The 12,339-nt window shown below is 38.1% G+C and overlaps 1 protein-coding gene across 8 annotated transcripts in view; it reads right to left on the bottom strand.

The window, feature by feature from the left end:
• The window catches only part of MYRFL (myelin regulatory factor-like), a 43,165-nt gene continuing 32,422 nt past the window's right edge, over window positions 1,597-12,339 (bottom strand). For 7 of the 8 annotated variants that reach the window (XM_021385147.1, XM_021385151.1, XM_021385149.1 and 4 more), the window contains 4 exons: window positions 9,456-9,518; window positions 7,781-7,868; window positions 7,481-7,555; window positions 2,964-5,525 (listed from right to left, as the gene is read on the bottom strand). In XM_021385147.1, coding sequence (XP_021240822.1) covers window positions 5,249-5,525; window positions 7,481-7,555; window positions 7,781-7,868; window positions 9,456-9,518 — 503 coding nt within the window. In that variant the 3' untranslated portion in view covers window positions 2,964-5,248. The other variant, XM_021385152.1, reaches the window with a different exon arrangement.

Here is a 12,339-nt window from a genome sequence, read left to right as displayed (position 1 = left end):
TTTCTAGCACTAAGTTCAACAGTGAGAGCAAGAGTAAATGTGACAAAAATCTAGTTTCGATTTCCAGTTGGATTGTCTCAGGTTCCATCTATGCAATAGATTTAGAAGCTAAGAAGTGAATGATTCCTGAGTGAGCAAATTCTCACTCTGCAGGTAGAACTTAACCTGCTAACAATACTTAATGCAAATATTTTTCTGATTTCAGAAAGCAAGCTACAATGCTAGAAAAATAGGCAGACAGGGAGGACTCTTGCTTCAGACCTGTGCTGTGCAGGACTCTAAACTCAGTTTTTAGGTTGCTGGCTTCTCACAGTATGTTCACATCATCTAACCAGGGCAACAAGAGTACACTCCTCACTACTTACCGGACCTCTCCCAAATGAAAGAGAGCATTGTTTTCCAGGAACTGAGCTGCAGGCAGAGAGCAAAATGATCCTTTGCTCACAGCAGCATACAGCTTCAGCTCGAGTTGTGCCTGAAGGCAAAACAGATTTACTGGCCTTTCCAGATGGGGACTTACACCCCCGAATCACTCACTTTGCTCTTCTGCCTCATGTTTTTTTTGTTTGTTTCCATGGAGTAAACATGCAGGACTTCCCATCTATAGCCTCTTCTCTTAGCACACCAGGCTTGCAGGTGATCTCAGTCCTCATTTAAAATGCCACTGCTAGATCAAACTGACTGAAAGTCAGGCTACGCAGTTTGTGTTAAAACCAAGTAAAAACAGGAACTGTTGTATTGTATTCTTGGTATGAACAACATGGTTTGAAATCCAGCTCAGATTGTACCAGATTGCCCTTTTCAGGTCTGGCTCTGCCTCTTGCAGCTTACAAATGTGTGTCACTCAGGCTGGAGTTTGCTTTGTCTCAGCTCCCCTCCAAGTTAGCAGAAAACATTCCAGGGATGTCTGAAGGTCTCTACAATTCAGCCACATTGTGCTAAACAGAAGAAGGAGGCTTCTTGTTCCAGGTAGAGCGTACATAGAACATTCACAAGATCTGTTTCAAATTACATTGTAATGCCCACTATTAACAATTGTTGCAGCTTTGTCATAGTCATTGAGAAAACAGAACTGGCAGAGAAACAAGACTCTTGAGTGTTCTAGAACCCCGTTTTTCATTTGGAAAAATCAATCTGTATTTTCTTTCAAAACACACATAGCATTATCATCTGGGACCAGGCGATGTTTCTTAGGAACTGCCCTCAAGTGTGGACCATAAAAAGCTAAAGGCACAAACCAATGATGCTTTTGGATCCGGAGATTTGAAGTACAACAGAACATGTCATCTGCTTATAAATACTTACAACAGAACATGTCATCTGCTTATAAATACTTCCCAGGCAAAAAAAAAAAAAAAAAAAAAGAAGAAAGAAAGAAAAAACACACTAGCAAAAGCACATAAATCTAAAAAAAAAAAAAACAACAACAAACAAACAAACAAAAAAAAACCAGTAAGAAGATCTCTCTAAAGGAAATCCAGAAACAGTGACAAAGGAAATGCCAAATGAAGCCACAGAAACAAATTAAACTCTGCCATTGCATTGTCAGGCAAGAAATATACAATTAAGATGCACTGCTGTTTACAAAGACTGTGGTCAGCTCATATTTAGAGATTTATTTTTCTTCCTAGTGTTTCCTTTCCACTGCTAAATAAAGAATCTCATGCACAGCAAGGTTGCCCACATGTTAACTTTTACATTATAAATCTTTGAAAGCCTACAGTCTCACCATTATATTTGCTTTCTCTTTTCCACACAAAAAGAATGGTTGTTCTAGGCATGCCCCACAACACTACTCGTACTGGATTTGGTTATTACATCTGTGCTCCTTTTGTCTGAGCAACTAACCTGAAATTTCATTTGAATTTCTCCCATGCAAGTATGTGTCCACATCCATCTTGGAAAGCCGTGCAGGCATGACATTATTCTTCTCAAACATGTCTCTTCTTTCATCACTCTAGCACAAATCACAACCACCAAGAAAACTAGGAGTAAGCAGTTCATTTCTGCTGTACAATTTTAAAGAAGAGTTACCTGAAACACATCTCAGTGAAACAGCAGCAGCATTGGTAAGTCACACAACTGAAGTGGTAGTGATGGTCTGCTTTCTGAGATGGAAATATTTACATACAGTGGAACCGAACTGCTGTTCCTCAGTTTACAGCTCTTAATTTAGAGAACATTTGCACAGCGCTTCACTTCCCTCTGGAAGTTTTGTTAGGTTCTGGTTGGAGAAAAAGTAGATTTATATACAAACAACAGGCAGTAGGTACTAAGAGATTTTAAACTGCTGCAGGACAGAAGCATGTCTTCTAACTGCAAGTAATATTTCATTATCTCACCATCTACTGAAGACTGGAGTACATCCCAGGTCAGCAGAGCACCTACCCATCTTTTTTTTCTGCTGTATGTATAGTATCACGGAACTTCACTAAGATGGATGGGATTTTTTGTTTACACATCATGTACTCCATTGCCTCATGATCGTTTAGAAACATTCCTGGAAATGTAGAGCTACAGTTTTTGTCAAATATTTTATTTTTCCTTTTTTTTTTTAATTTAAAAGCAAAACAAACAAGAAAATGCCATACAACTCAGTAAAATACTTATAAAAATCCAGGGCCATACACAAGCCTCTTTTTCATACCAAGAACTTCATTATTTTTTTTTTCCAAAGTACAGAATGATCGTCAACATTTTAGTTACACTTCCGATAAAAATAGAAGTAGTAATCAGTAAAAAACACTCCAGCATAATAAGGATCTGTTGAGCAGCTTACAAAACCCTGCGGAAGAGAAATGAAAGAGATTCATATGGGATATTCTTCTTTTAGCACAAATGATATTTGTCTCTTGTTGTGTTCCCATTTGAAAAAGGCTTACCGGTACAGCTACGCGGAAATAGTATGCGCTGTCATACAGCCTAGCGACTGGGAGAGTCCAAATATGCTGACGTCCCTAGATAATAAGTGAGAGAGAGAGATTAGATGACCTGATTTCACATTAAATTGTTGAGAAGGATAGGCTCTGGAAACATTTCATTGATAAATGCAGTGCAAAATAATTATGGTAACAAGACTTGATAGCTACAGGCAGAACGTTTAAAGACAAAGTGCTGACTTTAAACCTTGCAAATCTGGGTTTCCTCTGATCAGCTCAGCATAGGATCTGACAGACATCTGGCTCCCAGCAGCTCTCAGTTGGCTCTGAGTAACTGTATAACTCTAGTTTTCCAAGCAAATCCCACAGCAAGTAGGGATTGTCCCTGATGTGCCATGTGGCCCAAAAGCTTTAAAGCGTAACAGCAGCAAATGGCAATTCTGCTGATTTTGAAACAACACTAGCAGCCCTCAGAAGGCAGTGAAAATTCCTATACATATTCTAAAGATATGAGGAGCATTTTTACTCAGTGTTTCAAAAAAGGCTGAGGGAAAAATTTCACTGTACTTTTGATTCCAGTGTCCTGCCAAGTATAACTAAAATAACACATTTGGTTCTGAATTTTTTATGCTACATAGAATAAAATTCAGTCTTCACCTCTTGTTGACCTAGTGATCCATTTAGGTATGCCTGTGATAACTTATTTTCTTGGTTTCAAGTGTCTCCTTCATCTTTCCCTTCTCCCTCCACTTTCTGATGCATTCTCTGTTGGAGATGGTATGTTCACATGATAAGACTTACATATGTTGCCCAGAGCCTAAACGATTGCCATCCTTCCCTTTGGTAGGGAATAAGCCTTCCAGTCCTTAGAAAAATCCTCTTGACAGAAATTATCCAACCAGGCAGCATTTCTATTCCAAGTCACATCAAACTTAATGCACACTGATGCTGGAGGCTAGTTAGCTTTAGTCTTTTGATGTAGATTTCAGGTTGACACAGAAAATCTCTTTGACCACTTTTGGCAGTAAGCTTCAAGGATATTTCTGTATGGGAAAACTCTCTGGGACTGACTTAATTTCAAGGACTATTAGAATTATGGCTGACAGATCAAAACTTAGACAATTTATTTACTTCAGTCTGATGGCTTTGCAGCACTCACAGAGAAGCCTGTAACTTTCTGTGGAGACATTTAAGAAATTTATCAGAAAGTCAGCTTAAGGACAAAGGTATCCTATATGCTCTAATTTGTCAAAGTGCAAAAAAGTAATGTAAAACCAACTAAGAACTTATTGTGTATGGTACAGTGAATCACAAATCTAAAAGACTTCATCTTCAAAGAGGTTTCTTCTACTGTGTTTAGGATGTTACTATCCTTGCTTCAGTCTTTCCCACTGTTTTAGCCAGAATAAACATTTCCAAGCTATGTGGACAAATCTGAGGACCTGGTCACATGAAAGAGTCCTACACTTCCAGAGAACTGGAAGGGAGTTTAAGGTCTTCGTTAATTTACTGGAAACAATCAAAAGTTTGCAGATCATCTCTCCTGGGAAAAGTTAAGATGTTTTACTTCTATTCCCATCAGTCAAGAGAATGACAGAAAACTTCTCTTGCTTTTACACTGAAGAATTTTCCCTAGAGAGATTTGCTGGTAAACCCCTTTTTGCACAGAATAAAGAGAAATGCTACCACCGTTTTCAGTGAATTCAAAGCTTAAAAATTCTATTTCACTACCCATAAGACAATAATGGGAAGGTACAGCAGATGAGAGGTTAGATGACTCTGTCTCCTAAGGCCCTGGGTGAAAAGTACTCCTATTTCTTAACTGTCTCTGGAGGTAAGATGAGTTATAGCAGTCAGTTAGGCTGACATAAGCTCAAACTGCAGAGAGTCAGCAGACAGACTTCTATACATTTCAGCAGAAAACTGACTCCTATAAAGAGACTACATATTAGTTAACTATTATAGCCATGCCAAATTTAGCCATGGCTGGTAAAGTCAAAGCACCATCACAATTTCTAATACCTTAACCAAGATCAGTATTTTTCAGACTTCAATTTTATGAGTCAGGTTCTAAAGGGCATCTTGACTAGCTGAGATCTTCATGGTTTATCACCTCATTCATTCCTAACAATCAGTTATGCGTAAGATTATTCAGTACAACTAGGTGTTATAACAACTCTTATCCACTTTCCACATCTCCCTCTACTCCAGAATGCATCCACACAAAGTTGCTTGAATCAAGGGATCATGACATCTTATGAAACTCCAGTGCTTTTATGAAAAACAAGCAGAGCTGATAGAAAGGAACAGCATTCTGGAGGGCAAAGGGAGATATGAAAGCTAGTAAATTATTTAAGCACTGTATGGCTTCAATAGCCAAAACCATCAGAAAACTGAACACTTTTTTCTACATGAAGCTCAATTTTATATTCAGTATGGCACAGTACGTCCTTGAAAGAGATGAAAAAAACAAGCGCGTGGTGGGCAGCATGTAAAGTTGATTCCCATAAGCCAGAATATTGTTTAAGGAACATTACCTGTGTGGTTTCTTGGAAATTTTCCCTAAAGTTTCGGCTTGAAGAAAAATAGGAGCAAAAATTTCCAAATGTGCTTTTGCAGAGGAATATAATTAATGGTTCTGTGGTGCTTCAAGAAAGAGAAAAACAAGGATGTATCCCATTGCTCTTAAACAGAAAAACCATGAATATAATACAACACAATTGCAGGTAAAAAAAAAATCCAAAGAAATGAATTCTGGAGAAACAGATCAAAGGACCTTACTTCATTGGTCAGTACAAAGAAACCTGACCCACCAACTTCTAAACTTGTCCCATTCCCCCCTGTGAAGGGAGGAAGCTTTGTATTTAGAAACCTGGTTGGTCTTCGCAGCTGTTAAGATAGATTTAGAAATGTACACTAAACTTCCTCAAACCTTAAGCACATTCATACCAGAAGCTATCATATATTACTTTTTGTACAAATTAATGGTTATGACATGCCTGAACTGCACGGCTTATGTCATCCATAGGCATCGCATGCCTGAGCCACAGTGCTCTGGCACCTAAATACAACAGCAGACAATTTTATGGAAAAACAAACAAAAAACAAGACTTAAGACAGGGATCTATATAAATAACTTCCATTTCTCCCTGTACATCCAAATATGTCATAAAAAGAAGTAGAAAAGTCTCCTTGTCCAGGTGTACAGTGTTAAACAGAATTTCATTCATAGTTCTTCAAGACACAAGACTCAGTTGCCATATCTTCTCCAAACTATCCCTAGAGAGTGTCAGCATTTCCTATCTTACCAGACACCTCCAGAACAAAAATGCTCTGGAGATACAAAGGAACTCAGATATGGCAATGGCTAGCAGCAAAATGAAAGCAGAAGGTGCAGAAAAGTTGGCATGAATATTTACAGTTTTTGCAGGGGGGAACACTGAATTTACATATGGCACACCCACTGTCCTAGAGGGACTGTCAGTTGTGTGTGTTAGTTTCCTTTGATTTTAAATTGTGGGCATGAAAGTTTCTTAAATTTGTAGCATTCACAGCATCTTACAGTATTTAGACAGAGCAGTAATCCAGTAACCCAGTCATGTTTGGTTTCTAATGGTTTTATGTTGTTGTTCAGTTTGTAGCTTTGTTTAGTGAAAGTTCACAGAAAAGGTATATATTGAAAAAACCCAGCCCCAAAAATCAAAAAACAAAACATATTCAGCATCTGCTACTCTGAGTATCGTGTATTAATCCCTACATGGGAGTGCTGCATTATTAGTTTATAATGGCATACACTAAACAGACAAATTTTCAGTTGTTATATGAAATATGCAGTCACTTCAGGACTACCATTCTATTCCAAAATCAAAAGGCTGGGCCTAAAGACCATACATAACTTCGTAGAGCACTAAATTGAAGACAAGGGAGTCATGAAGTGTCATCAAGCAGTTTTTGGCAGTTGTTCTGGCTGTCAATGGCCTTTATCAGAGATTATCCCCAAAAGAAAGCATTTGCTATTTCTGGGAGAACACCATGGAGCTGGATTTTTATTTGAAGTGAAAATACCTTCTTAGAGGTAAGTCTGCTGCTTTTTCCTGCTGTAAATCATAATGTTATACATTGCCAAAGATTCCTGCACAAGAATTCCCTTTTGCAGGGCTTAGCACAACAGGCCAAAAAGACAGTCTTAGTCCCAAAGACTCTTCATGTTTAGAAAAGGTGTTCACTGAAATTATTTTTATATGTTCCTAAAAATATTTCTCTACATTTAAAACAAACAAAAATAATCTCAAATCCCTATGCCAAAGGCCACATCCACGATGATACATTAATGCATGTCTGCTCAAATGATTATTAGATTGAACCTAAAGATTGCTGGATTTTAATACCTACACTGATGGGCAAAATTGTCCTTTAACTAAGATTGGCATTGCGCCTATGTTGCAGTGAAGGATCAGCCCAAGAGTCAATATGAAGAATTTGGTTGTGCATAGATTTGTCCCACTTCTCTGAATATGCGCCACCATAGAAATTACACAAGAATTACTGTCAAAAATGAACTACTATCTCGTAATGTGTATATTATCGTTAATCATACTTACTTGATTTCCAGTGAGATTTCTACATTTATAGGTGTGTACTTGCTAATGGGAATAATATAGCTGTAATTTCCAGACCTGAAAAAGGTGACATTAGTGCACATAAGGTTTCAAAATAGATGGTATATTTGAAAAAAACATGGAAATATTATTTAAATTTGAAAAAGAAAAAACACTTAAAGGTAGAAAAAAATGCACAGACACAAAAAGTAACAACTGCGAGAAGGAGCCAGCCAGATAGCTGTGCCACATGAATAGTATTCTATTCCAGTACAATAAAGTATAATAAAATCATGTACATACCTGCACTGTAGATTTTTACTACAGTAGCGATTGTCAATTAGTTGCTGTGTTTCCAAAATCTGTATGGAACTGATTGTTGTATCAATCCCTGAAAATATACAAAAAAATGTTTTCTTCTTGTTCCCCCCCCCCCCCCCCCCCCAAAATCTTAGATAAAACCATAATAAAACTGCACTTAATAGAGCAGCAGCTACTCCCTTGCTTGCAGCTACAGGAGTTGCTACAGGTCTAAATCAGCTCTCAGTTAAAAACTTTGGTTGATTACTTTCATTCTACAGTTAAAGGGGAGAAAAAAAGCTTGTTGCATTCTCAAAGACAAATATGTAGGCACCTAAGACTGCAATATTTTCCTTTTGAGCAGACAGTGAAGGTTATTTTGATGGCAGTCCAAGTAGCATAGAAACATGGTGTCCTGATTTCAGCTGTGACAGAGTGAGTTTTCTTCCTGGTGGATCACAGAATTGGAGAATCATAGAATCGTTTGAGTTGCAAGGGACCTTTAAAGGTCATCTAGTCCAACTCTCCTGCAATGAGCAGGGACACTTAAAGCTAGATCAGGCTGCTCAGAGACTGGTCCAGCCTGACCTTAAGCCTCCCTTTAGATATTGACAGGCTGCTCTCAGGTCTCCTGGAGCCTTCTCTTCTCTAGGCTGAACAGCTCAATCTGTCCCTGTAGGGAGGTGTTCCATCTCTTGGACTGTTTTTGTGGCCCTCTTCTGGATCCATTCCAACAGGTCCATGTCCCTCCCATACTGAAAACTCCACATCTGGGCACAGTACTCCAGGTGAAGTCTCACCAGCGCAGAGGGGCAGGATCACCTCCCTCAGTCTGCTGATCACAGGATGTGGATTGCTTTCTGGGCTGCGAGGGCACATTCCTGGCAATGTGATGGTATGGCATGGTGTTTTGGATTTAGAATGAGAATAATATTAATAATTCGCCGATGTTTTAGTTGATGCTGAGCAGTGTTTACACAGAGTCAAGGACATTTCAGCTTTTCCTGGTGCCCTGCCAGCAAGGACGCTGCAGGGGGTACAATGAGCTGGGAGGGGACAGAACCAGGTCAGCTGGCACAGACTGGCCAAAGGGATGTTCCATACTACGTGGTATCATGCTGAATGAGAAAATTTGGGAAATTGGCTGGGAGGGCCAAAGAAGCAAACAAAACACCACTTGAAACAGAGCTTCCGCATGACTAGAAAAGTCTAGAAAAGAATTCTGCTCATATGGAATGAATGCCTATGGCAGAGATGATCTTCAGCAGCAGCTGATTTTGACCTAGCATCCCGTAGGTCATCTGGGTCAACCCCAAGCACTTTCTTTACACTCTGTCATGTTTTTTTTTCCTACCACAGTCACATGCTTAAGGATTTTGCTGTGTAGGAGTTAGCACTACCTATCACCTTACAAGATTTCAGCTCATGAAGAAAAAAGTAACTTGTCATTTTATTGCATCTGAAGGCAAGTAGAACTCATTGAAGAAGGCAGCCAGAATATCTACAAAAATCTATTGAAAAAAATTTGAATATTTAACAGATTCTTAAGTTCTAATTTCCTACAATGACCAGTAACAATTTTAACTTCTCCAAATTCCAGCAGCAGAATTCCAACCCTAAAGGCAGCCTTTCAAATTTATACACATTTCAACAGTTTAAAAAAAAAAATAGGACTTACAGTCACTTCCAAGATCAGGTCTCCTGTCAGTATTTCCTCCAAGGAACACGTCACATTTGTTTCCTGTGAGAGGAGTATTTACAAATGTCCTCCAAGTTAGCCTTGCACAGTTATAACAGCAAAATATGGATACAACTCCACAAGACATTTTGTCAATTATCTCTCAGATAAAGGCATGCATAACCAACAAGAGTAACCCTAAAAACGCAAACCACCTCTATTAAGAAGACATCAACAGACAAAAGATGTCTGTAGGTAACAAGAAACAATCTTCTGAAATTCTGCAGGATATCTCAGACAATTCAAAAAGATAGCTTAACATAGCTTTCATCCCACACTCAGAAAATCACCAGTAATTATAATAAAAAGACAAAGTAAAGGGTAACGTCCATTCAGGCACTTCAGCACAAATCTGATTGTAAGGCAGCTTTTCCTTATTAGTGAGAAAATGCATAAGTAGGCATCTGCCCTGCAAAAATAGGCCAGAGGAATAACTTAGCTTTTTGAATTTGAGATGTAAGATGCTGAGGACTGACCCAAGACATGGTGCTTCAAACACAAAGGGATGAATCATTAAACTAAAGAAACCAATACAAAACTCTAACAATATCATCACCACAGCCACTACGTCACCTGACTGAACTGGGCTGGGAAATTTCAGTTGTTGACTTTTTTTTGCTCTATTAATTTTCTCAGCACTCAGCACTTCTCCAGAAGAGTGAACTTTAAAACACTGTTTTAATAACCATCATAGAGTACAACCTGAGGAGAGCAAAAGGCCCTTCAAGCCCATGGAAGATGGTTTAAATATGTTCTTGTGCTTTTACACTAACTGCCAGCCAAGAATCCGTCCAGAGAAATGTCACCAATAAATTGGCACTGAGAAAGGTTAATCATGCCTGAACTAATATGCTGCATCAAATACCATTTCATTTGGGAAAAAAATGGAATCGTGCATTAATAAAATATTGAAATACTCCATTTCCATGTTTTCCAAAGGAAACATTCTGATTTAGAATGACTGTTTAGAACAGAAGTCACTATTTCACTATATAAAAATCTGATTTCAAAAATTAAGGGTCAAAATGCATCATTTAAATGAACTGGACCTCACTGTTTGCTTATTTATTGCAGATTTTGGCTTTTGTTTTATTTCAGTTCAAGGATATAAGAATATCCAGAGATTTCCAGCATTTTCCTATTTTGTTATGTGATACTGCTGCTAGTTATACCTTGCATTCATTTCCTATTTACTTGCTCCTCATACAGATCTGCCAGTTTCACCAACTTAATGGTAAGTGCTGCATTTAGAAATCGTCTACTGTCTGATGTGTTAGCAGTGTACTGAATAGTTCCCTCACGTTTTGCATTTTCATTAACTGAAAACCATTTTATCAGAAAACCTATTGGTAAAGGCAATAGATTATTCATTGAAAGATGTTTTCCCCGTAGGTATAATACTTCAGCTATGCAAGTGCTGGCAGGAATACTTATTACATACTCTGAATTACTAAACATTTACTACTGTGATTTCTTGTCTGGCAGATTATGGAAGAAGGCATTAAGTAGGCATCAAAAAAATGTATAAAACTAGGAAGAAAACAGATTTTCTTAACTGAGATTTCAACTATTTAAACTGAGTCAAATACCAGTATAGATTTTTTTTCATGTAGTAGAACTCAAGTTGCTAGCCCACTACATCAGGAACTACCAAAAAACCCCAATGTAGATGTCAGTAAATGGTGATATGCTTCTGCTCTACCACCTGCAGTAAGTCAGATGCCTTTCTCAATGGTCCATGTGGGGATGTGGGGTGGGAAGATCCACTTCAATTCAGTAACAAATACAAAAGTATGGGCATGACCAAAAAGAAATGATAACAACCACATTCTCCAGTTGAGAGTCACATAAACTTATCAAATAAATATTGTTGTTGTTTTTTTTTTCTCAGATGCTTTCTGGTGTTCATTCATGAGTTAGAATGTTCTGTAAGCAGTATGGAAAAAATTGGTGGTGATTTCATGTAACAGTGCCTTGCTAGGAATCCATAACTACTATCTGAGAGTGATATGCGTAAATACATGAATTGACTGAAATCCACCAGGAACCCTCACTAAGCATTTAATGTGAGGGGAGAGACAGTAAGAAGGAATAGTACTCCAAGGGAAAGTAAGAACAGCCTCTGGTTACCAGAGACACAACACAAATGGGCAAGAAATGAGCATTACTGGAATGAAAGCAGTGGGTAGAAAGGCCCAGATGCTGAAGAGTATTCATACTGAATATTCATACTGAAGTCAGCAGAAGTTAGAAAGTCTAAATCCTTCAGAGAATCCAGTTTTTATGACAAATGAAGTATGAGGATACAAGGCCATGTTAAGGTAGACTGCATAAAGATGTCCTGAAACTTTGCTTAATACATTTTTTCTCGCTTATGAATGCCTTCCTTTCTAGTTGAACACTCCTAACAGCCTTCTTCTCAACAAATTTGAAAAGTGAGGAAGTAGGACCTGCAATGGATGTGCTCAATAGTAGTCTTCACTCACAGAATTCAGGTTTCACATGGCAGAACAATAAAAGGTCTGTTGAATATGCAAATTGTAAATTAGCATGTAATTCAAATAGTTTTAGCTTTCCATGAATCAGACCAATCAGTTGATTATAAGACATTCACTTTTTATCTTAACTATTCCCCATACTTAATGCTCAGCTTTTTCTTCTTTTTTCATTTTGCTTTTCATTTATTTTGGCTACAGCTACATTAAGCAGCTTGTTAGTTTTCCTTCTGTTTAGATTTCATATTGACATTCTTATCTTCTGTCTGGGGATAAATTCAGCTTCATTAAACTTGGGCAGCTCTGAAATCTTTCAGTAGCTTGTGTAC

Source organism: Numida meleagris, chromosome 1, assembly GCF_002078875.1.
Source record: "Numida meleagris isolate 19003 breed g44 Domestic line chromosome 1, NumMel1.0, whole genome shotgun sequence".
Classification (NCBI taxonomy): Eukaryota; Metazoa; Chordata; class Aves; order Galliformes; family Numididae; genus Numida; species Numida meleagris.
This window is presented reverse-complemented; position numbering and strand designations above follow the sequence as displayed.